General features: G+C 29.0%; 4 protein-coding genes across 5 annotated transcripts; 2 read left to right on the top strand and 2 right to left on the bottom strand.

Annotated features, from left to right (window-relative positions):
• Window positions 1-294: 294 nt before the first annotated feature.
• LOC108688446 (TAF5-like RNA polymerase II p300/CBP-associated factor-associated factor 65 kDa subunit 5L) lies at window positions 295-8,209 on the bottom strand. The gene is made up of 10 exons (XM_018194710.1): window positions 8,017-8,209; window positions 7,768-7,922; window positions 4,433-4,772; window positions 2,783-3,018; window positions 2,523-2,705; window positions 2,297-2,452; window positions 1,009-1,156; window positions 761-929; window positions 490-673; window positions 295-418 (listed from the first exon to the last, which is right to left on the bottom strand). The coding sequence occupies exons 1-10, from the start codon at window positions 8,089-8,091 to the stop codon at window positions 295-297; spliced, it is 1,770 nt and encodes a 589-aa protein (XP_018050199.1). The 5' UTR covers window positions 8,092-8,209.
• Window positions 8,210-10,901: 2,692 nt separating this feature from the next.
• LOC108688426 (traB domain-containing protein) lies at window positions 10,902-14,377 on the top strand. Its single transcript, XM_018194682.1, has 9 exons — window positions 10,902-10,970; window positions 11,048-11,145; window positions 11,355-11,684; window positions 12,244-12,428; window positions 12,557-12,671; window positions 12,749-12,885; window positions 13,306-13,718; window positions 13,949-14,102; window positions 14,290-14,377. The coding sequence occupies exons 3-9, from the start codon at window positions 11,363-11,365 to the stop codon at window positions 14,305-14,307; spliced, it is 1,344 nt and encodes a 447-aa protein (XP_018050171.1). The 5' UTR covers window positions 10,902-10,970; window positions 11,048-11,145; window positions 11,355-11,362; the 3' UTR covers window positions 14,308-14,377.
• Window positions 14,132-15,023, top strand: LOC108688427 (histone-lysine N-methyltransferase SETMAR). The gene has a single exon (XM_018194683.1). It carries the CDS (start codon window positions 14,250-14,252, stop codon window positions 15,009-15,011), a length of 762 nt encoding a protein of 253 aa, XP_018050172.1. The 5' UTR covers window positions 14,132-14,249; the 3' UTR covers window positions 15,012-15,023.
• Window positions 15,024-18,052: 3,029 nt separating this feature from the next.
• Window positions 18,053-20,215, bottom strand: LOC108688451 (cytochrome c-type heme lyase). 2 transcript variants are annotated; one of them, XM_018194714.1, is made up of 4 exons: window positions 20,061-20,215; window positions 19,392-19,621; window positions 18,640-18,998; window positions 18,053-18,301 (listed from the first exon to the last, which is right to left on the bottom strand). In XM_018194714.1, the coding sequence occupies exons 2-4, from the start codon at window positions 19,611-19,613 to the stop codon at window positions 18,064-18,066; spliced, it is 819 nt and encodes a 272-aa protein (XP_018050203.1). In that variant the 5' UTR covers window positions 19,614-19,621; window positions 20,061-20,215; the 3' UTR covers window positions 18,053-18,063. The 2 variants fall into 2 exon arrangements, with proteins under 2 accessions (XP_018050203.1, XP_018050204.1); XM_018194715.1 differs by having other exon boundaries at window positions 19,392-19,617.
• Window positions 20,216-26,440: the final 6,225 nt, after the last annotated feature.

Below are 26,440 nucleotides of genomic sequence, written 5' to 3'. Positions count from 1 at the left end.
GCCTTTAATAATAAAAACGTTAAAAATGAAAAATAAAATATCAATGAGTATAGTAAGATTCAATTGTCACACATTGAAAAAGTGATGCATTTCTTATAAATACTGTAAAAACTTATCACATGGATGGTATTATCAAATCTTAGATCATATAATGTATAAAATCAATTTAACTTTAATTGAAGGCAGTATTCAAGTTTGCTGAAAAAATATTACATACCGTATCAGGTAAAAAAAAGAATTTAATTTAAAAGTAAGTTTTAAATTCGACTAGCACGATAATAAATAATAAAAAAATTACTTAGTACCGATACAAATTAACGAATTACTTTTTTTGTAATAATTCAATGAGAGAATGCTTGAGCAATACGTTGAATAAATTTGTGGCGTTTCTGATTGCAACATAGCACTTGACGATCCTCTGAAAAGAGTAAACAATATGCAATATAAACAAATCTAAGTTTAAGAACAAAAAAAGATTTAAGCATATACCCATTCAATGTTTTGATGAAATCTTGAGTAGGCCACAATCGTACGATTCCGTCTAAGCTTGCACTGGCGATATATTGGTTATCTAAACTCCAATCTACATTCATGATTGTATCTTTATGACCTTTCAATTCAGTCAGTAAACCATTAGTTGCTAAATCCCATATATATATGGATTTATCGTCACCTGAATAACAGTTTTAAAGTTAAGTTTTAAAGAATAATTCATTAAATGTAATTTTGATAATTTATCTTATATCTTTTTCATAATTACCTGCAGCAGCCAAATATTTGCCATCTGGACTAAAAGCTAAAGTGTAAATAGTCGATTGCGCTCCAACATATACTCGCAATAGATTCCCATCATCTTTTGACCATAATCTTACAGTTTTATCAGCGGAACCAGTCGCTAAGTATCTTGCGTTTGGATGAAATTTTATGCACTGAAATAGAAGATGAAATTAAATCATATCATTATATTATCCTAAAATAAACATAAGTTGTAATAGTTAAAAGACGTACATTGACATCTAAAAAATGACCTGCAAATATTCTCAAGGGAAATGTTCTATCCAATGACCATAATTTTGCAGTTCTGTCATGTGAGCCTGTGCCGATATATAAATTAAACACACTAGTATCCATGCACCATATAGGATAACTATGACCGCTACAATGAGAAAAAGCATTATTAGAAATGTATATACAGAATGGTCCACTTAAATCAAATATCTTACTTCGCTTATTTTTGATATAAAAAAATATTTCAAATGGAATGGTTTCGAGAAAGGCATATTTTTCACGTTATTTTTTTTTAGATGGAGATTCCAAAAAGAGATAGAAGAATCTCCACTTTTTTAAACGGAATTGTTTGATTTTTTTTTAATATGATTTTTCTAATTATTCTGCATATAAAAGATAGAGATATCAAAAAACTAATAGTTTATGAAATATTTCACATTTTATTTTGACACATTTTGACATAAAATATAAAATATTTCGTTAATTATTAATTTTTTGGCAACTGTACTTTTATGCACAGAATAATAAGATAAATTAATTGGTGTGGAGAAAACACAAATGCTATTTAAAAAAATACGTAGTTGCATATTGTAAATTGTATAATTTTTTTAACATCAACTGTGTATTTTTTGCACGCCAATTGATTCATCTTATTATTCTATGCATAAAAATATTAGGGCCAAAAAATTTATAGTTCACGATATTTTATGTTCCATGTCAAAATGTATCAGAATAAAATGTGAAATATCTCATAAACTATTGATTTTTTAATATCTGTACCTTAATACTTTTGTATGCAGAATAATTAAAAGCATAATATTATTTTTTTAAAAATCACAATTCCATTTAAAAAAGTAGAAGTGATCTTTATATCTTTTTGATACTTCTATCTAGAAAAAAAACAACGTGATCAAAATACGTCTCCCTCGAAACCGTTCCACTTTCATTTGAAACATTTTTTTATATCATCAAAAATAAGTGAAAGATGATTAATTTAAGTGGACCACCCTATATACAATATTTTATACAATTTATTCTTCTATTCAATCCTATTTTAGAAAAAGTTATGAATCTGCAGATAAAAATATTCAATAATATTCATAAAATCAATACAGGGATCTTAATTTAAAAAAGATTTACTTTAAAACATACAAGTTTGTCTTTATTTGATTCTATTAAAAATTTATTATATGAAATGGATTGCAAATATTTTTGATACTTAATTTTTCATGAATTTTTAGCCTGCAGGAGAGAGAAAAGGATTTGCTGAAGAAATAGCATTGCTTACCTATATATTGCTGTACATGAATAATTATTGAGTTTCCATGCTCTCATATCTTTATCGCTCGATACAGAAAGAAGAATATCTATTTCTGGAATAAATCTTAAATCGTGTACTACATCCGTATGTCCTCTTAATATTATGGCTCCTGCTTCGCTTCTTCTGTTATCATAAAATTATGTAATTGTTTAATAAGATATTACACTCAAATTAAGGAAAAAATGTAACTCACACTGTGCTTTCTTGCTCGTTGAATTTATAAAATGGTGATATATCACAGGTAGACGAAACATACGTTTGCTTATCATTTTTCTTGACCAAGACTGTATCGCCTATAGCCCATAAACGTATTTCAGCTGTACTAAAACCTACAGCTAACTTATCCATTTTAGGTGCAATAAGACCACAACTTGCACTGCAATAATATATGAAGATATAAAATATAATATAATGGCAAGAATCATATAAAATAGATAATGATCTGTTACTTGCTTCTCTATAGCATTTTTCACTGTAAATAATCTTAATGCTTGATGAGAATTATGTTGTATCAATCGTATAGCTTCCTGCAATTCCCTCATTTCACGATCCACACCAGTACCAGATGGTTGTTCCACGTGACCATTAATACTTGTTTCATATCTTTGACTTTTCTCTTCAGGTACTTCTCCATCCATTTGATGAAGGCTGCCTGTTTTTCTAATTATTGTGATGTGTGTATTTATAATCTATACAGAATAATAAAAAATTAAAGTTTATCACTAAAAATAACTAGTTTTGAATTTAATAACATGAATGGTTCAATAACTTAAGCAATAAAAGCAGTAGGACTACGAGCCGAGCTAGATGTTTAATAAAAATTAACATAAACAATAGATACAATTTCAAACACGTTTTAACCCTTATCAGATCATTCTTAATGTTAAATAATTTACAAAATTTCAATGGTGCCAGTTATAAAATTAAACAATGTAGATAATAAAAATAATATATTGTAATCAATCCTTATCATTCTTTAAATGATCATTCTAAAATGGAGGTAGTCTATTCAGGTTGTCTATCATGTAATTCGAGTTGCGCATTGTAAATGGTTAAAATTTAAAATATGGTAAACTCAAGTGAATGCTTGTAATAGATATTACATAGATATTACATAGATATTACCACCAAAACAGTAAAATAATTAGTGATAAAAATTAAAAAGTCCAGAAAGAAAAGAAAACTCATTATTAAGTCTTTAAAAATAGTCCAGAAAAATGTTTGTGATCTCTTCTACATAATTAAGTCAAATTATTTATTGAAAAACAGGAGATATTTTTTATATCTAGTTCGGCTCATAACTCTATTGTTTTTATTGTTTAATTAATTTTATTTTTAAACAAAATAAAAAAGCAACTTTTTAACTTTAATTTTGAGTATCATGAATTATCGTAATCTACACCACACTATTATGACACCACACTATTATTTTGTGTTATTTATAATAAGTATAAATAGGTATATGTCTTATGAGTGAGTGTTTTTCAAAATATTTGTGGATGCTTGTCTCATGTGTACAATATATATAGTAAGATACACGCGGCGGTATGAAGATAATAAAATATCATTCCTGCATCGCAAATGTAAATGTAAATATTTATCGTCATCATAAATTTGTAAAAAATGTTTTCATTGGGTTGTCCAGAAAGTTCGTGCCGATTTTGAAGGAAAATTAAAACGCAGAAGATTTAAATTTTTAATTTCATTTATTAAATTTAAATCTTTTGCGGTACGAACTTTCCAGATAACCCAATATAATATAATTTTAAATAAAGTTTTCACATTAAAATACATTTTCCAATAAATTATGTTTTCTTATAAATATAAATAAAAATCTACTAATAAACTCTTTCCAGATTTCCAATTCATAAACTATATAAAATGAAAAATATTCTTGATTTATGTACAAATGATAGGAAATGTGTACGTATTCAAATTGGTACACAGAATGAACTCACTGTATATCTAATTAAAATATGTATAACAGTCAAAATTAATTTAAATTATCTTTTTTAATTGATATAATTAAGGTGAAAAGATTAATTCTTCCGCAGAATTTAGATATTTAATAAATAAGGATATACTTAAAAATAATTACATTACCTGCATTAATATTATGTGTCCATATTTGGTAAGATATTGTCTCAGACAAATATGTGCCGACTCGGACAGATCTACTTTATACTTTCTAGTTCTGAACGCATTTACCAAAGGCCTCAGCTCAATGTCTTGCACCGAAAATACACTAGATAATTCCTCTAAGAAGTCTTTCTCTGTATCACTCATAAACTCATTCTGATGCGTCTTTAGGAATTGGATTGCAGCTTGGCGATTACCAGCATGTAACATTTCTAAATAAAGATGACAAAATATCGGATACAAAAGTCCTTGCAATTCTATTCGTAATTTTTCGTTGAGTACGACGCTCATCCATTTCTTCAATCTAAAAGCAGGATTAAAACTTTAAACATCTTCTTGCAATTCTCAAAATTAATTTGTTATATTATATACAAAAAAAATGCTATTCCCACATTAATCAACATTGATCTATTAGTTCAGAAATCTCAAATTTAAATTATATAGAACTCTACTTAAAATTCTATTTTGAAAATGTTCAAACTAAAATTTTATAGCAAATTTGATTGGACACACTAGCGTGCACACATACACTTATGTATATTAAAGTCATTACAGTGATTTAATTTAAATGTAAAAGTAAAACGCAAATATCTCGCATAATAAAATGACCAATACATATTTTACGAAAAAGAGCACAATAAAGTTATTAACAATTACACAATTTAATAATAAATGATTTATATTAAACATACATTTTTAAGTCGATTTGTATACAACGACTATAAATGGAATAAGGACTCTAATAGAACATTTTTCTAATTTTCAAATAATATTATGTGATTTGAAAAAATTTTATATTTCAATTTTAATTTTTCACAGTTTTATTCTATTTACGTAGACTAATTATTATGCGAAGTTTATGCTAAGTTTATGTTAAATTCAAGTATTGCATTTTTTTATACAGTTAGTTAAAAATTAAAAAATTTTTTACTAATAACAAAAAATTTGAATGAGCTCCAAGAATCCATATGTTCCTTTAGGCACATTCTACAGTCAGAAATTAGAAATTGACCAATCATAATCAGATGCCAAAAGAATAATTGACTATAATTGGCAATTTCTAGCTTCTGATTTCTAATTTCTGATTTCTAATCACTAATGATTTAGGCTGTGGTCAAAGTCTCGCTATAAATGATTTGATGGACCAATTAGAAGAAAAAATTTTACAAACTGACCAATTGAAAACTGCTTCAAAGTATTTGCAGCATCGCGTTGACCGTACTCTTATTGTAAAATAATTAATCCGGATATATAATAAGTATTTTAAGCTTTAAGTCGTAGGAAATTGACCAATTATAGTCGAATGGAAAGAGAATAATTGACTATGATTTGTCCATTTCTTATAACTTAAAAATCTATTGTAAATCCGGGCTTAAGCTAATACTGCGTTTATTGTACAAGAAATTTTTCACGCCTTAATTGGTTATAAAATAGAGATTTGAGAATCTCTATCTGATCCGCAGCCAATCAACAGACTTGAAAAGCCTGTCCTATGATACATGAAATATTAGCTTTAACATTATAAAAAATTCTTGTTAGGAAACTTCATAAATGAGTCCCATGTAATCGTCGGTTAGCTTAACCGATGGTTACATGGGGCTCATTTAGATTCAGTTCCAACTCAATGGTTAACTCAATGGTTAACTCTTAACCAGAGATTCAATTTGTTTCTCATTTTTTTCCAATTCTAGAATTGGAAAGAGACAATGAATAAGTTGAACCTCGATTAACCGTGAGTAGTGAAACTGGGCCTTAAAGGTTAATGTACAACCGGTCAGAGAAAAATTGCAACTTTTTTTTCATGACTACAGAATGCAGCTTACTCACCGAGTGATTCGTTCTTACTTATGAATCGAACTTTTTAGAACTCAACTGCTCTACTTTACGATCAAGATTTAGTTCCGAAATTCATTGAAAAAAAAAAATCTTTGTGACCGGCTGTACATATATTAGAGTGCAGTATATCCAATTGAATTCACTACTAATTATCTTGATAACAGCCTTCCCTAAGCAAAAACAAGCCATTGAATAAATAAACAAATCATAAAAATAGAAGACTGTTAAAATGAATTCAGTCACTTGCTCGACGTTCGTTTTTAGTGTTAAAATATTACGTTAAATGTCACATGATCAAAATTGAAATATCAAGTATTAATTTTGATCACATAATCTATTTTGATATTAAAGAAGATTTGATATAAAGAGCATCAAGTCTCAGCATGCAAATGTATCTACATTAAATTAATGCTAAATTTATTAAAGGTGACTATACATGAAATTAACAAAATTAAATGTAGAAACATAAATATTTTTAAATGATCAATAACAATAATAATGTCATGTTCTGTAACAGAATATACATGCATTATTTCATTGTCAAGTTAATTGTATTATGCCACTGCATTTAAAGAAGTTGTACGACAAATGCAATTTGTTAAGAATTACTTGAAAAAATTATAGACTATTCTAAATTGCACTTAATAATAATACAAAAAAAAAAATAGAGACAGTTGACCATCTGGATCAAAAGTTATTTAAATAAGTAGTAATATTTTTTAAATGTACTCTAATATAAATATATGAAAATGTATTATAAAATAATGATAAAAGTCTCTATTTTTTTATATATAAATACTTTATGAATTCAACAATATTTATGTAAAGTTACCTTGAGATGCAGACATTAATTGTTCAGTAAATAAATAAAATTTATTTGTTGTAAACTAATGGTGAACATCTCAATGAAACTTTGCATAAGACATGTTTAGTATTTAATATATTTATATTAAAAAATTTAGATTTTTCTTATCATTTTAACAATTTTTATTTATAACAATAAAACTAATAACAAATAAAATAAATAATCTATAAAAATGTGTGCTCAATAAAATCAGAATATTATGAAAACAACTTTCACATGTATGCAGTTTGTTTAAAGTGTAAATATTAATATATGCCCTTTTATGCCCTTATAACCTCCTTAAATACTTTATATAAAGCAGTCTTTAATGTATACTAATCCAGTATAGTATAATTGATCGAATTCACCATTAAATAAACATAATACATCTAATTTTTAGCCATTTCCTGAGAATTCAGAGTCACATGAAAACTATACAATTCAAACACACATTATATTCTGAATAAAAAATTGCAATATAAAATATTAGAATCTAGAATTAGTAAGATATGAATGCATCGCGTGATCAGACAACAAAATGCCTTATCTCGCTAGAACAAACGGCATAGTAATCATGTCGTATGATTCGAACACGAGTTCGAGTCCTATAAAACCATACCGCTGATATGCCTGATCTGCCGCAGCGATGTCAATGGTAATGGCACTGAAAACGATCGAGTTGTCCTGCGAGGTGCCGCACTCCGCGGTCGCGTTCAACGTTGTCTGATCGCTGTTCTGACAGAACAACTGATCGCCCTTGCGATAATCGTGGGTCTGGAAAAACATGCAACAGCGGTGAAGGAGGTTATGGCGTACACATTGATGGCAAACCACGCGCGGCGTGAAACTCCGATGAGAGACACCGCACCTGATAATGACGCCGTTTTAGGTAAGACTCGATCGTTGCGCTGATCACCTCGCTCTTCATCCGCTTCATCTTCATCGAGACCCGGCGGCGACGATGAATTCCACTGATCTCGCGACGGTGCCCCGAACGGGATCCGTGACAGTACGAATCACGAGGCACAAACAGACACAAACACCCCGCCTGGTCAGGCCTGGTGCTGGATCGCCCCAAAGGGGGAAGAAAGGAGAAGAATATAAAGTCTAATGCACAATTGAAAAGCACAAGCAATAGGAATAGTCAATAATATATTTGAACAGATTTCAACTTATCAGAAATCGTGTACATCAGGATACACGGTTTCTGATAGGTTAAAATTTGTTATTTCCTATTTCTGTTATTTGTGTTTTTCAATTATGTGAATTATGTTTCAGGCTTCACGTATTTTATAGATTAGTACTTGCAGTGAATAATAGAACACCGCTTATTTCTATCAATGTAGATGTTAATTTTAACCCTCGTGTTGACTGTGTCAAAAAAAGCATGCTATATTTTATATTCAGTAAAAGTTTCCTCAGGGAGGACGTTTTGGAACGTCATAAATATATTAGAAAAAAAATAAAAAGTAAATTAATTAAATCGAGATTAAAGCAAACATTGACTACATTTATACGATATCCTTATAATGCAGGTTCTATAATAGAAGTCATAGCGGTCGTAGAGTCTTAAGTCGTAGAAAATTGACCAATCATAGTCGATTATTCTTCTCATATTGTGATTGATTAATTTATAGATAGAGTTAGAATTTCACCAATTCATTCATTTCACCAATGCCGATTAACTAATCGGAATTAATTATCAATCGTAATTGGTCAATTCTACTAAACAGCAAATGTGATTGATCAGTTAATGATCATTTAATTAACTGGCATTGGTGAAACCGATCTTTAATCGAGTTTAATAACATCTGTAGTTATAAAACTGGTCAATCTAAAAAATTCACAGTCGTTCCATTCTTCCGAGAAACAGCTATGGCCGGTATTAATAGTCAATTCTTATTTCAAGACCGTCTTAAGTAATGTCTTAAAGTGCTAATGCAGCCCTCTGATTGGTTCATGACTTCTTAAGATCATTCTTAAGACAGTTTTGAATATAAGATCTGAATACCGACCTATGATTGGTCAATTTTAACTACGAATATTATTAAACCTAATTAAGGCCCTGCGCACAATAGAAGGAATAAAGAATAAACGATTTCAACCTATCAGAAATCGTGTATTCCGATATATCCGATTTCTAATAGGTTAAAATCGTCCATTCTTTATTCCTAATTCCCAGGTCATACATCAGTAATAATCGTAGGCCGGTATTCATAGTCAGATCTTATATTTAAGGCCGTCTTAAGAAATTACGAACCAATCAGAAGGCTGTATTAGTATCTTAAGACATTACTTAAAACAATTTTGAAATAAGAACGGACTATAAATACCGTCCATAGTCGAATTTTATTTAAAAATCGTCTTAAGTAGATATTAAAGAATTTTACAACAATTGCAAAACTAGGAATCGATTATTAGTAAATTGTAAATTAGCTGGTATTAAGCAATAAATATTATAATAAATTCGTCCACTTTTAGATGAAATCATGAAATTATTACCTTGTTTCAACATATATTCGACTCCTTTTTTCTACTAAATGACATATCAGATCGCACTACATCATTTCACTCATGCCACATAAATTTTTGTATAACAATAATTATGTTTCAATTAGATATCTAAGTCCAACTCCACTCGCTGTTTCTTTATGCAATTAAACTACTAGTCTGTGAACTACTATATATATTTTGTAAATATGTACAGATATGCACATATCTTTTATATGATGATGCAAATGTTGTGACGTGAACGTGACAGTTTTGGAATGCCATATTGGGCCAAGAAATGGTAAAGAAAATTTCAATTTCGAAATTTTTGTCATTCTCAGCATAGACTCCACTTCACAGACACGTATTAATGAGTGTACTTTAATTCTGGAAAAGGATATTCAAATCAATAAAAGGAGAAAAAAGTAATTGTTATACAAAAATTATATGATTTAATACAGACGATTTTAAGATTCTCTTAATTGATCGACTGAATTAGAATTGACAAATCATAGGTCTGTTTTTCATTGTACTGTGTGTATCAATTCAGAAAGTGCAGCAATAAAAAACAAACCTCATGTTGTTCAATATTTATTAGAATTAATTTTCTAAAACATTTGAAAATTATATAAAAATTTTTGAAAAATTTAGAAACTTTATTAAAATTTATATACAACCTCTGAAAAATTAATGAAGAATTTTAAGAAAAATCTACTTCGTACCATGTAATATTTCTATATTGTTAATGCAGCCTTTTTTTGGGAATGAGGGATGCGAAGACAGAGAGATAGAGAATAATCGGACTTCTCACTTCCATACATGCGGATAAGATTGGTTAGTCAGATACGCGCATGCGTATTAAAATTTCAAGTACATCTATTATCTAAGCGAGAGGTAGATATCGATGCACCGTGATATTTTCGCCAGAGCTCTTAAGTAACGTTAGCAATATAAGAGTATTACATATATGCTTCGTACACACATTTTGCGTACTTAGCTAATTTATCATGACGTGAAAGATACTCGTATTGACAAAACTGCAGTGCTACAACTTATCTATAATACCACTCAGCTGCGTTCAGCAGAAAAAGCAACTTTGCAACTGTGTAAAATTCTTGAATGTGATTGGTTTATACATTTAGATCCAGTGAGGAACTAAGGATAAGACCAATCATATTAAAGAATTTTGCAATAGTGCAAAACTGCTTTTTCTACTGAACGCAACCACTGAATACCTATACAGGTGCTACTACTAGATGACTTGATCTATTTGGTCTGATTCGGTCTTGATGCTCATTTCTCCATACGTTATATTTTTCAAATTCCCGTCGCGTAAGTTTACGAGATTAATACGACGACAACTAACCTGATTGAAGACCTGATTAAATTACACAATTCTTTTGTTATAGCGATGCGAGAATCTTTTTTTGTAAAAACGTGTCAGTTCTCTACGAGGTTAAAAGCATGCAGCAATTCACATCTGCTGCCTAAGAAAACGTATATAACGGTAATAAAATTCAATTCTGAAGAGAACTCGGGAATGTTCTTTATTTTAGAAGTATAAAAATCTGTAATATTAAATTAATATCTTTCTTTTTATATGTTATTCGAGTGCAAGAGTGAGTTACTCCAATTAGCATGTAGTTGTAACAGACATACTTTAGAAAATTTTTAAAAATAAAAATGATTATGTTATAAGAATATATGGATTTTTAGGAAAAGAAATGGCATCCATTTCTACTAAAGTTGATAAGCATGTCGGTGGTGATCAAAGGGAGAATGATCTATTAACGTCCATAAAGGACAAGCACTACAACTTAATTGACGAAAGAGGAGATCATGATACATCGAAGCTAAATGCACAAAATGTTACAAAAGAATTGATTGCTAAAGAATCTGGATGCGGAATAACACAATCAGATTCTCAGTCAGCAACACAGTCTTCGTGTACATTATCGATAGTGAGCATGGATGATAATCATGGTGATAACAACAAGATGAAAAGTACTGAGTCTTCTGACAGTGAAATGATTCTTATTGATGAAGGTAATTATCGAGTTATATGTACTTTAAACATTTACCATAAACATGTGAAAGAAATTTAAAGATCTGTCTTTTAGCTGAACTAGCATACATTCTTTAAGTGTTACTCATGAAAGTGAAGTAGATATATGTTTGAAGTTTAACAAAAGCGAGACAGAAAGTTTAAGAAAGTACAATCCAACAATAAAAAATAAATTTTAAGATTTCTACAGACATTTTTGTTATGTTAGTTGTTGTTAGAAACTCACTTGACAAGTGTATCTTTAGTTATGAGAGTCACTTTGATGCAGCTAATATTGTAAGGTTTCCCACTTATACAAAATCTTTTTAATCTAATAATAAAATCAGCTATTGTTGCTATCATAACTTAAGCTATTATGTGTAGAGCAGTGCTTTAAAAAAAATGTCAGTAACACAAAAACAATATAGAAGAAGGAAAATTTTAAGGTCTCAAGGTACATTGTTGTACTTTTTGAGATTAATTTAACCTACTATTTAGCCATGTATGTATAACACATTTAGCCATGTATTTATAACACAGAAAATATTGGGTCTAATGCAGATTCCAATATCCAGAATAAGGGAAGTAATGTAGGCAACACGATAAGCGAAGTAAAGGAGTATGATCCTACGATTGATGAGAGATTGCCAGAAACTGTCACATTATTGACCACACCTGATGGAGGAAAGTTATACTTAGTAGGAACGGCACATTTCAGTGTTGAAAGTCAAAATGATGTGTCAAAAGTAACTATATATATGTACTTTCCTTTATTCTGTGAAAATAAAATATTGCTTTTTAATTTTAGATATGAATTTATTGTAAAAATTTAATATATATAATATTGAAAACATTCTTTTTTATTTTGTTAAAGATTATACAAGCTGTGCAGCCTCACATAGTTGCAGTTGAATTGTGCAGAGCCAGAGTTGGTATACTACAACTTGATGAGGAAGTTTTGTTTGGCTATGCTAAGAATATTGATTACAGTGAGACAGAGTTTCTGTATTTGTATAATACATTAGCTATCTGTGTTGACATATTGTACTATTTAATTTATTTACAGAAACTATTATGGATACCATTAAGAGGGAAGGACTATATGATGGCTTACTACACATTTTATTGCTAAGAATGGCAGCTCATGTCGCCAAGGAACTTGGTATGCCACCCGGAGGAGAATTCCGAAGGGCATTTGAGGAGGTATTTCAGTATGCATTAAATCAGAGACATTAGGCATTTTTCAACAAGAGACAATTAATATAGTGTAACACAATGAATCATAATATCTTTGTTATTTGCCAATGAAGGTTTCCATTTAGTAATATAAATCGATACATCATTCTATCTTCCATGAGTAACAAAGACGGAACGATGCTTGTATCGGCTTGTGTTTCTAAGACTGCACTTAACGCTTGCAACGCTCACAAGCATCATTTGTCCTTGTTTAATATTTAATAAACGACAAAGATAAAATGATTCCACGAATGTTATAAAATAGGACGCAGCCTAAATGGAAAATATTCAATGAACCGATTTCCCTATGTCATCTGTATCTCTTGCTGGAAAACACCCATTATCTGTATCATAAAATTTATATGAATTCATTATTATGTAACTTAGGCAAAGAAAGTGCCAAACTGTATTATTCATTTGGCCGATCGACCAATTAACATAACAATGCAACGTGCGATACGATCATTATCCTGGTGGCAGACTATAAAACTAGGGTGGAAACTGGCAATAATGAAAGATTCTATTACTCAAGAGGATGTCGAACTCTGTAAGCAACGATCGATGTTGGACGAAATAATTGCCAACATGAAGGAGAAGTTTCCAGTATTGGGAGAAGTGTTTGTGAAAGAGAGAGATATTTACTTGACTAATTCGCTACAGTTATCATGTCTGCCTCATTGTGTTTTTAATCATTCTTACGAACCAGCACGTGTCGTAGGAATCGTTGGTTTAGGACACACACCCGGCATCATTGAAAATTGGGGTAAAGTCAAGCCTTCTGATATACCACCTATCATGAGGTAAATAAAAAATATTGCATAATATAATTGCTATTATATGAGATATTTCTAAAAGCATCTGTAGAACTACATTTTGCGTATTCTTTCTTGTCTTTCTTGTTATATTTCTTGATTTATATGATTTGTAAGCAATAAAATTTAACTTAAATAAAATTTAGGAATCCTTTATATATTATATTAAAACATAATGTATTCCATTACATATTAATTTACTAGACAGTCTTTTGCAGAATACCACCGCCATCGTTGTCGGGTAAAATTTTGAAGCAGACCGTTAAGGCATCTGTACTTGGTGTTGTAATTTACATAGGTTACAGAGTTGTAGCAATACCCGCTGCTATCACGTTCCAATCTCTTAAGTCATCGGTTCAGGGACTTCTACAGGTTGGTGTCGCACGATAGGGTTTGTTTATTTAAGAAAAGTCCCTTTCTTAATTAAAAAATTTTTCCTTTTTATCTCGTGCTGCCTTTATCCCAAAGAGTCTCTCGGGCTTTTTTGGATATTTTTATTGATACATAATTACGGTAAGCATGGAAGCGAATGCTTCTGACGAGTATGAACATATTGTAGCGGACGTTATGTACATAATAAATAATATACCAGGGCCTGGGATAGATACAGCAGACTTTGAAGCAGAATACGCTGTAGGCTGTTCGTGTGTAGCTGAATGTTTTAATTGCTCGTGTACACGCGGTTCTGCTAATTATTCTAATGCTCGAATTGTTGATGAGAAATTAATCGGTCCGATATTTGAATGCCATGCTCGTTGTAAATGTAGATCAGATTGTGGAAATAGATTAGTACAGAATGGTCCGTTAAATTGTTTAATTGTCAGAGAAGTTGCCAATAAAGGTCTCGGTCTTTTCACGAATAAGTTAATAAAAAAGGGTCAATTTATTTGTGAATACGCTGGCGAAGTGATAAGTCTGCAAGAAGCACGATGCAGAATTGAGGCTAATAAGCAGGGTAACATGATGAATTACGTTCTTGTAGTATCAGAACATGCTGGAGATCGTGTTATTATAACTTGTATAGATCCGAAATATTTTGGTAATATTGGACGCTATGCTAATCATAGCTGTGATCCGAACTCTATCCTTATCCCGATTAGAGTAGAGGGAATCGTGCCTCGATTATGCTTGTTTGCATCTAAAGATATAGAGAACGGAAAGGAAGTGACTTTTGACTATGCTGGTGGTGCAATGGTTAATTCCGTCCATTATCTCAGTGATACTTCTTGTCTTTGTGGTTCTGGCAATTGTCATCGTTATTTACCACATAATCAGATTTAACAACATGAGATATTCTTGTGCGATATATTGTAATAATATAAAGGTTATAGATTTGATTACAGATTTGAAGTTAACAAGAATTTGGTATAAACTATAAATTGATCATAAGTCAGAAAAAAATTATATAATAAGATAAAACTATATGTTTTGAAATTAATATCACATAAAATTAAAGAGAATGTCATAATCAAAATTATAAACAAGATATGTTTTATGACACATATGTGACAGATACTGAATTTAAATTTTTAGAGAAATATGTTATATATATTTATATATATATAAATAAAGCGCACTTCAATTTTTTTGTTACCGTCAGTATATCTCAGTCGTTTCCCTTGCATATTAATGCTTCTCTCTATAATTTTTATTTATTAGACGAAAGTGCTCAGGTAGAAGCAAGACATACTGTATATGTTCGTCCAATTAGATATTTGATGTTACTCTCTGTTATTTGATATTGTATATTATAAATGGAATATTTTATTATTACTGCTTCTATATTACATTGCTGCTTTTATTATTGTTGCTTATTATTTATATATACATATAAAAGAAACTAAATTTGACGATATTGCTTATCTTTTTATTGTTATAATTAATATTAGAATTAATTTCTCTGAAATAATTTAATGTGCCAACAGTATGTATGACATTCTATTTACCCAACCATCAGAATTTAGTTAAAGCTCTATTTAGGTATAAAATTTAGTGTAATATCTAATATTAGACTATTATCTAATATTGGATTATTATCTAATATTAATCGTTGTATATTTAACAAACTCTAAATAGATATTAAAATAAATATTATAATAAAATCAAAACAATGTTCAAAAAAGTAAATGTTACCAAAATTGTAAATGTCGAGATATTTCATATAGCAGCTGCCTTTTATTAAAATACTAAAACATTGAGAATCGAACGAATTTGTCAGTTATAAAATTACAATTGTGTTTAATGTTAAACATATTATGATAAAAACGTCTAGCTTAAGCGGTATCATATCTTATAAAAATTTTAGATTATTGTAAATTCCATGATATCATTATTATGCACATGCTGTTAGTATGATGTATATATCAGTATTAATATATACATACAATTGCAGAAAAATAGAAAAACAACAACTTTGGCTTACAGATAATCTATTGATTATAAATTTCTATAAGTATATGAAATATATATATTTTTTTTACTGTTGGATATTTTATTAGGAAAGATGTTTATCAATTAATTTACATCATGTCAATGAAAAATATAGCTCCCAATAACTGCCTTTAATATATATGAATGACACTTTATAAAATAGATTATTTTTAATAAGCAACATTTACTATATTACATATATTCTTACTCAGAAAATGAAGTGCAATTCTTTGGTTCTGTACTGTTTAATATAGTCATATATATTCTAAATTATATATTTAAGAAATACTTACATATATAAATAATTGAGGAACTTCAAAAAATGAATATTGTTATTTAAAAAAATTTTGCATATTAAAATTCATTGAAATGAATTAATTTAGATTATTTAAGTTTTAGGAGAGAATAGCATCACATATTATTCTTGTATTTAAGGTTTATTTTATCTTAATGCTAATTTTTTATAATCACTTGTTTAGCTTCAACAATATTTGAACTTTTGTAATATAATTATTAATTTCCTAAAATTAAATAATTCTCAATTCATTAACGAAGTTATGTAAATTTTAGTCTATAAGATGTACGATGTTATTACATGTTATTATTCTGCTGATAACTATAAATATTGTGAAAACTACATGGAGCTATATATATATATATTGACAATAAAAAATTATATAATGTACAATGTGAATATTTATTAAATTATTTACCTCCTAATTTAAAACATGCAGTTGAGTAATATGTATAGTTAAGATATGAATAATTTAATACTTTCTCATAAAAAAATTTATTGAAATATTGAAGCACTTCACATCCAGAAAAGTCAAAAGTTTCCCTGGCTCTGGATCAAGTAGCGTCGTTATATTGATAAGCGAAATTTAAAATGCGTATTTCATAATTTATATTTCCTGTCGAAAGTATATTGTGCAAATAATTGGCAAAGCGATGATGATATTATGAGTGTTGTGGATATCTATACCTTGAAATGAACAAGTCTATTCCGAACAATTAAAAAATATTTTGATAAATTGTCGAAAAATTGTCAATAAATTCGGGGAATATTTCAAAATTCTGATTAGAAGTTTGATTTTCCTTTTCTACATGAAAAAGTATACTACACGAAAAGTATTCTACATGAATAATCAAAGAAAGGGATATATGATTATGAAAATGTAAATATTTATGTACAATTTAAGTTTGCCTAACTGCCAGATCATACAATTTACGTGTTATTATTCGAATCGAACACTAAAACTTAAATTAAAACATACAATATTCGCATATAATAATTTGAAAAAGCAAAATTATAAATGTATCAATTGTAAATATTACAAGATATACACGATGCACACACACACACACACACACACACGCGCGCGCGCGCGCGCGCACACATACGCACGCACGCACACAATTCTTTTATTTAATCTTTGAATACTTGAATACTTAAGTATTAAGACTTAAGTAGAGACTTAAGTTCGATCGATCGAATATTTGGCAGTAAGTTCAAATTATTTGTAACTTTATAAAATCATTTCCAGTGATTATTTAATACCACAGATAAATTGTAATAGATTTATGTATAATGAATAAAAAAGATATATATACACATATATTTATAAATATATATAAAATTTATTATCAAGTATGAATATATACTTTTTAATTCGCTTTAATTTGACGTTATTTTGGAAAGATGTTACTAAATATACATAAGTATTGTAAACTTGTATTTATGATACTTATGTATATAACTAATATGTACATAAATTATATGTATCGTGATTTTTGTTTCATCACACAATAAATAATGTGTTGCGTAATTATTATAAGGCATTAATTATCAATTTAATAAAAATTTTTCGAACTAACGTATTTTTTATTGACACTAATTTCTAAATTAATGCATTGTGGCAGTAGACATTGGTTCATTATTGGATTGATATTTCCAACGCCACCATGCTACTTTCATCCGATCCCAGATATTATCCCATGAATCCATTGCGGGTCTCACATCGAGCAACGCAAACATATACTTCTCATTAATTTTTCCACCATCGTAATAATCAATAATGTATCTTACATCTTTTCCACAACGATCTATGATCCAATCATGTCGATCAAATGGTAGTTCATACCTGAAAGTATGTTACATTTAATATAGCATTAAAGACCATGTAGCGACTTAACTTTGCTGACTTGTTTGGTCTATATGACTCAAAATGCAATTTTTTTTTCTAACATTTTATTGAAAAAATGTCTCTAGTATTTGATAATCTAGTTTCATTTGTTAATATATCTTTTTTCTATGAAAATTTTCTATTTTTTAGAACTTTTTAATCATATCGACCAAAATGATATGATCACGCACACACACACACACACACACACACACACACACAATATATATATATATATATTTGAATAGATCAGCAGGTTAAAATTTTGAGAATTGAAATTATAAAGATCAACGTACCCCATCCAATAGCGAATACGCGCACGTGGAGAATATTTGGATGCTTTTCCTCCAAAACTACGCAGCTTGGGATTGCCACACTCTCGCGCGTGAAGGGCTTCCCATTTAAGAACCTCTTGCCATGCCTGTTCGTTATTGACATTGTGAATTTTTATGATGTCGTCCATATCTTTCTGGGAGATATCATCATTTTTCCATCGCCATCCTTTTCTTAACATAGCATTCCAGAACATTTGTTGAGAAGGATATACCCAAAATTCTCCTTCCTCCCCAGTTGCTTTAGGTATTGACGAAATCTGTCTACTAGTTGGCAAAGGAAATGGTTGATCTGGAGCAGGTTGCTGATTTGCTGGTGGCATCTGTAATTATATTTATTTATATATTTATATATGAATAAACTAACGAATTCGGTCATTTGCATTACATTAGATTAGTGCATATTAAAAAATCTTGTATATGAAATCAACAAAGTTAAATATAAAAGCATATAAATATTTTATACAATCAAATACTCGATAATAATATTGCCACATAATTAAACTAAATATATATATATATACATAATTTTGTTGTTATACTATTTGTTGTAGTTTTATATAATATTATTAGTTTTTGTTAACGTATTAGATACTTTATATAAAGCAGCTTTTAATATGTACTAATAATTTAATATAGTGTAAGTAACTAAGAGACAGTATATGATTAGTTAAACAATGTTTCATTCATTGACTGTAAAATTTTGCAATACATACCATATTTAATGGATTTATTTCACTTTCATCCATTTTATCTATTGGACATTCACTAGTATAGTTTATAGTATTAAATTGATCTGATTTGTGCATGGGACATTCTAGTGGTGGTTTCATCTGTTTCTCCTTCATTCCATGAGAATCTGGTTTTGTGATTTGTTGAGATGATGGTGTCATCACATCAGCCACTGACATAGATGCTGCAGTAAGAGCGTTACCCATAATTCTTTCTTGAAATGAAAAAGAAGAGATACAGATATCTTCAACGTATAGAAAAAAAATAAAAACCATAAAGTGTAATAATTAATGACACAGAAGATAAATTAACCAAAATATTTTTTGTTGCCAATTAAACGAATTTCTGCGAAATAACCTTAAAACTAAGAAAGATTATGTAACAGTCTAAAAACTCTGATGTTAAACAGAACATCAAAATATTTGTGAAAAGAATACATCTACGAAGTATGACGAGGCATTCTTTGCAAATTTTGTTAGAATTAGTAGAAATTTTCAGTGATCTTTCCTTCTTTCAGACTTGTTAAATATAGTTCCTAACGTTTCATTTCTTATTTTGCACCTCACAATTTCATTCATTATTATGTAATTCATGATGAAAAAAGAAATAAAAAAATTAACGCGTGAAAAATGAGAGTCGAAGAATTAAAATACCTAAATTTCTCGAGCTATTCCACCTAAAGAGTCCTAAAACGAACGCAAACGAACAACTTCAGTAACGCTATGTAGGTGAGAAATAGCAGACGTCCGAGGACCATGGCGGCAATGGATTATGGATCATGGTAGAAGAGACAACATAGGTATGTGCAATTCTTTTTCCACTGGAAAAACTAGTGCAATACTAGCGCCATGCTAGGTTTAATGAAAACTGCGCTAGTGCAGTAATAGTGCAGGTTTAGTGCAGTTCAATGGAACGTATCATTAGCAGAGACATCCATTAGACATCCATTCTATTGACATCCATTTTATAACAAAAATATATATAACTATGTTTAAACTACTTAAATTACTTATTTTATAATATTCTGATTTATTTATTTATTTAAAACATTTCTTTAAATTAAATTTTTACATTTCAAGAGTTCTAAACATCAAAATGTCATTGCATAGCTATTATTAGAAACATTGAAGCTAAACAATTGTTATAATATTAATTATATAATAATATAATATCATATATCATAACATAATATCATACAGATATTATCATACAAACATATGTTACAAATTTAGCACGAACACAATCTCAATTTCAATTTACATTGGTCTCCACTAACTTCGAAGACAGTGGAGAAAAAGTTAAACTCAGTGCAAGTTTTTTGCATCAAGTTTTTTTTATCAGAGAGAAACCTGAGAGAGAACATGACGGTCCAAAACCTGTAATCGCAAAATGCTGCCACGCACTACTGCCCTCTGACAAAGTGGATGTAAACTACATAGCAACGTCCACTTTTCTTACAATATATCGTCCATTTTTCAAGACTGAAGATAATAAATCAATATTTGATTTATATAATCGTATTATATATAGCGCGACATTCTCCCAATCGAAGTCGTGTTCAAATTCAACATAGTACATTACAGTACATTATTAAAAAACACATAGTATTTAATACACATAATATTTAGTACATTACTAAAAAGTGATTATCCGATTGATTTAATTTTTAATATTATTAATATTATTAACATTTAATATTATTAACGCAAAATTTTTATTCATAAAGGTATGATATAACAGAAAGAATCAAGTGATGAAATCAAGAGCAATTGTACTTCTCGATTTGTACTACCTTATATTCCAAAAATTTCAGAAAATTTCAAAGAATTAGTAAAACTTTTAACTCTAAATTAGCTTTTTTGCTAGCTTAAATGAATTAAATAGTTTGATCAAAAGACATAAAAACATTTTCTCAAGAGAAAAAAGAAAAAATGTTGTGTATAAAATCTAATGTAAATCTTGCGATATCTCTTATGTTGAACAGACAGGAAGAAAACTTAAAACTAGATTGGCTGAGCAACGTAATCATATTATATAATCGGAATAGTAACAACCAGTCGGTGATCACAGAATCATCATCGGATTGAACATGACTTCGATTGGAATGTCCGATATTAGATGAAGAGCATTTTCTTAATAAATTTTAATATCTGAGTGCCTTATTCATGTATTCATGCAACAAAATAATCTCAATTTACTCTCAGATACAGAGAGTGTACATCAAACTTGTATATAATTATTAAAAGACATTAAATAATTATATTTTGTCGATTTATATAAATATAAGATTTATATAAATATAATTATACAAGAAGGTATATCTTGACATACAGTTTATCAAGCATTAAAAGAAAATGGTTACAAAGCGGTAAAATTACTTGTAAAAAGCCGTTCATAAATGAAGCGAATTGGAAAAAAAGATTAATTTTCGCCAAGGAATTTATTTCTAAAGAACAAATATGGTGGAATGATGTAATATTTGCTGATGAGAGCAAATTTAACATTTTTGGATCTGAACGGAAAATGATATGGCGAAAAGCAAACGAAGAATTCAAACTGAAAAATTTGAAGCCAACTACGACACATGATGGTGGAAATTTAATAGTTTGGGATTGTATATCAAGTGAAGGAGTGGGTGAATTAATTTTTATTGACGGAATTTTGGATAAAAATAAATATTTAAGTATTCTAAAAGACAATTTAATAAAAAGTGCTAATAATATGAATATACGAGATAATTTCAAATTTTCTCAAGATAATGATCCAAAACATAATAAGTCGCAAATAGTGCAAGAATATTTATTATACAACTGTCCAAAAGTATTACATCTTTCACAGTCAGATTTAAATCCCATAGAAAATTTATGGAATTTATTAGACCGTAACATTCGGATTATGCCTACAAGATCAAAAGAAAAATTACGATTAAAAGAGGAATGGACGCGTATTACACCAGATTATTTAACAAAAATTATTTCTAACATGCTTAAATGTTTGCAGCTTGTTATTAAACAAAAAGATTATCTAACAAAGTATTAAAATTATTATCATTTCGTTTATAGATATTTATATTATTATATCTTGTTAAGTGTCCGAATATTTTTGCGATACCAGAATTAAGAATTAAAATTCTGTATCGCCATAGTTTAATATATTCGAAACTGTACTAATAATAAATAGTAATATTTATAGAAATAAAATTTGTATTTCTAATACAACTATAATAAATTTTTCAATTTAAAACAAAAGCCGTAAATTTCTTACTCCAATAAAAATTATGTTTAGAAGGTAATAATTTTTAAAATATCATAATGTCCAAATATTAATGTGAGTCACTGTATATACATAGGATCCCTATCTAAAGCTTATTCGAAAGTGGTCCTTTTATTCACTGTAAAAAAATTTTTTTTAACAATTTTTTTAAACAATGAGATATAAAACTTGATATCACAAGGAATAATATGAAATTTATCTGAATATGACTTCCAGTATTCGTTTTTAAGAAATCATTAAAAAAGTAACACACTAAGTAAAGTCGCTATTTTTTTGACCGGCGGCAGTAGCAAAGACGGGAGGCATTTTATATTGTATAAAAAAAACTTGTATAAACACATTAATACACTTATGGAATATCTTATACTATATAAAAGTGAAATCAATTTTCATAAAAATTTTCATAAGGTTGAACACAACTATAGTCAGAGAACATCCTTAATACTCTTTAGTGATAATAAATTTTAATTGTTTTTGATCAATTGTTGTTGTCGAAGTGAATTCCTCCTATCTCTTGTGACATGTCTTGTGTCGAGTGAGTTATCAATTTTTTAATGTTAATTTGTAACTTGTTGGATAGAATGGTTTTGAAATGTTTATAATATAATTGTGTTATATATAATTGTTTCGATTAAATTTTACAACATCAAATCTGTTAATCTAATGGTGATTTTTTTGTTGAACATGAAAGGATTAATATTTTGAAATTGTATTGCTGAAGAATGGTTCCAAAGTGAACTGAAACGTACTATTTTTTTGGAATAAAAATTCTATTTTTTTAAAATAAATATTTAAGATTGCATACTAACTACCACGCTGACTTTCATTCGCTCTGATTTTTTAGATTTCTTGTTGTTGAATTTGGGAGAGTATATATTCATAAGAAGATGATTATCATTTAAGATTATTATCATATAAAATTGTGACATGTTCTTAATCAAACTAAAAATTAAATTTAAAATATTATTTTTCAAATTAAAATAGATAAATTCTATATATAAGTGCGTGCGTGCGTTCGTGCGTGCGCGCGTGTGAGTGTATTTAAATTTACGTATATTTATATTTATAATCTATTTACACATCTAGTGTGAACATTTAATATCTCGTAACTATTTAAGTTTATCTAATAAATAGAAGATGACACATGGCACTATACCAGATGTATAAGCTTAAATCCGCTGTTTGCTCATAGGTGGCATTAGTGAGCGTACAAGGCTCTTTTGGACGAGGACAATACCCAATCGCAAAAAATGCTTGCCGAGCAATTGAGTGTTTCTCAAGCAGTCATTTCCATGCGGCTACATGCTATAGGGAAGGTCCAAAAGATTGGAAAATGGATGCCGCATGAACTAAACGATAGGCAGATGGAGCAACGCCAAAACACATGCCAAATTCTGCTTGCCAGACAAAAAAGAAAGTCGTTCCTGCATCGGATTGTGACAGGCGATGAAAAGTGGATCTATTTTCAGAATCCTAAAGAGAAATCTTGGTCCCCCTCAATCACCAACATCTTCCTCAAGACCATCGCTTCGGATGGAAAACGATGCTGTGCATTTGGTGGGATCAGGAGGGTGTCATCTACTACGAGCTGTTAAAACCTGGTGAAACTGTTAATGCTCACCGCTACTACCAACAACTGATCAAATTGCACCGTGCTCTGCGTGAAAAAAGGCTGCATTATTAAAGACATGACAAGCTGATTTTCCTCCACAACGCACCATCGCACACGTCAACAATGATCCAAAACTACTTAGAGACACTCAACTGGGAAGTGCTATCCCATCCCGCTTACTCACCAGACCTGGCACTTTCTGACTATCACCTGTTTTCGTCGATGGGCCACGCGCTCACTGAGCGAGCACTTCGATTCTTACGAAGACGTCCGAAAATGGCTTGCTGAGTAGTTTGCCTCGAAAGATGAGGAATTTTTTTGGCGTGGTATACACAAATTGCCTGAAAGATGGGAAAAATGTATAGTTAGCGAGGGCAAGTACTTTGAATAAATTTGTTTTTGCTTCCTAGGAAAAAAAAATGTGTTTTTCTGACTAAAAAACAGCGGATTTAAGCTTATATACCTGGTACATGTAGCAAAAATTCGGTTTTAATTTAATAGTATGGAAATATTCAATAAACTTTTTAAAAATGTGAAAAAAAATTATATTATAAGTAAATAATATTACAAATATTCATGAAGAAAAATCAATGTTTTTTTAATAAAATATTTTGATATAATGTAGCAAAGCGAATAATTACTCATCATTATCGTCAGCTTTTCTTTTGCTACATTTTTATACTTCCTCAAATGATAGTAGTATCCTGCATATGTTGTTTAGACATGGTCGAATCATTCGATGATGTCGATGATGATCCTTGACTGTAAAATTGCGAATCCATTGATATCAGTTGATTTTTGTTTTGAATGTTTGATTCATGTATAAATTTATTTACGATATATAGGTAATTTAAAAAAAATGCGATAAAAAAATAAGTATTAAAATTGTAATATGCATGTACCAGATTAAAAATTAGATCGAAATTATTTTTTTAAATAAAAATGTACAAATTATACGTAAATATATTTTAATTTTATATTTATAATCTATTTACCCGTTTAGCAGATGTGTCCAATTAATATTTCTTGACTAGATGTTAGAAAACGTAACATAACATTGTTAAACATAACATTGTTAAAAGTACGTAGCAAAAAATTCGATTTTAATTTAATCGTATAAAAATAGAATAATTTTAAAATTTGTAAATACAAATAAAAATTATATTATAATTATATTATATTATAAATAACAAATATTTGTATAGAAAAGACCTACTTTTTTTCGAAAAATCATTTAACATACTATAGTATAATATGAGCAATAAGTGAATATACAATTACATGTTCTCTTGTATTCAAGCAAGTGAATATTCGTTTATTAATATTATGTTTAGACAAATGAAATTTTAAGTTTTCTCTGAAATTTAATAGATAATCATATATAATCTTATTGTTAATATTACATATTGTGCACTCTGCTTCGGAACCTATTAAATTATATATAATATTGTAAGAAACAATTAGAATCTTCACTTATTTAAAAATATTGATATTATATTTCTAAAAATTGTCCCCAATCTCTTCTTCTACATTAATATTTATACACACACATTTATAAAAGATTCATATTCTTCTCTTTAATTCTAAAAGCAATTTTTGTAAACACTTTGCTAACGAGATTTCTCTATCGTCTTTAGTATGAAAAATTCTGTGGTACAAACTGATTATTTGTTGCGGATTCATCGTCACTAGTGAACAAATAATCAGTTTGTACCACGGAATTTTTCATACTAAAGACGATAGAGAAATCTCGTTAGCGAAATGTTTATAAAAATTGCTTTTAGATATAAAGATTATGCATTTATGCATGGGTTTCCTTTATCATGGCATTATCCACGGGTTGTCCAGATCCATTCTTGGAATGCCCATTCCAAAAATGCCGGCATTCCAAGAATGGATCTGGACACGGAGGAAATCCGCGAAATGCATAATCTTTATATAGAGAGCACCCATAGAAGCCTCAAGAATATAATTGCTTTTAAAGAGAAGAATATGAATCTTTATATAAATGTGTGTGATGTGTGTGAATATTAATGTAGAGATTGGGAACAATTTTTAGAAATATAATATCAACATTTTTATTTCACACTCAATAATATGAATAAATATGTATAATGTATGAATAATGTATGTAATATATATATATAT

Source organism: Atta colombica, unplaced genomic scaffold, assembly GCF_001594045.1.
Source record: "Atta colombica isolate Treedump-2 unplaced genomic scaffold, Acol1.0 scaffold233, whole genome shotgun sequence".
Taxonomy (NCBI): Eukaryota; Metazoa; Arthropoda; class Insecta; order Hymenoptera; family Formicidae; genus Atta; species Atta colombica.
This window is presented reverse-complemented; position numbering and strand designations above follow the sequence as displayed.

What these genes read in the sequence shown, in the direction of transcription:
- LOC108688446 (XM_018194710.1), bottom strand. Translation starts at nt 8,091, where the DNA reads ATGAAGATGAAGCGGATGAAGAGCGAGGTGATCAGCGCAACGATCGAG. An exon ending in TAAAACGGCGTCATTATCAG is followed by an intron (nt 7,923 to 8,016) that starts GTGCGGTGTCTC and finishes ATGTTTTTCCAG; the next exon opens with ACCCACGATTATCGCAAGGG. An exon ending in TCATGTACAGCAATATATAG is followed by an intron (nt 1,157 to 2,296) that starts GTAAGCAATGCT and finishes TTCTCATTGTAG; the next exon opens with CGGTCATAGTTATCCTATAT.
- LOC108688426 (XM_018194682.1), top strand. Translation starts at nt 11,363, where the DNA reads ATGGCATCCATTTCTACTAAAGTTGATAAGCATGTCGGTGGTGATCAA. An exon ending in AATGATTCTTATTGATGAAG is followed by an intron (nt 11,685 to 12,243) that starts GTAATTATCGAG and finishes GGTCTAATGCAG; the next exon opens with ATTCCAATATCCAGAATAAG. An exon ending in TGCTAAGAATATTGATTACA is followed by an intron (nt 12,672 to 12,748) that starts GTGAGACAGAGT and finishes ATTTATTTACAG; the next exon opens with AAACTATTATGGATACCATT.
- LOC108688427 (XM_018194683.1), top strand. Translation starts at nt 14,250, where the DNA reads ATGGAAGCGAATGCTTCTGACGAGTATGAACATATTGTAGCGGACGTT.
- LOC108688451 (XM_018194714.1), bottom strand. Translation starts at nt 19,613, where the DNA reads ATGGGTAACGCTCTTACTGCAGCATCTATGTCAGTGGCTGATGTGATG. An exon ending in AAATAAATCCATTAAATATG is followed by an intron (nt 18,999 to 19,391) that starts GTATGTATTGCA and finishes ATATAATTACAG; the next exon opens with ATGCCACCAGCAAATCAGCA. An exon ending in CGTATTCGCTATTGGATGGG is followed by an intron (nt 18,302 to 18,639) that starts GTACGTTGATCT and finishes ACATACTTTCAG; the next exon opens with GTATGAACTACCATTTGATC.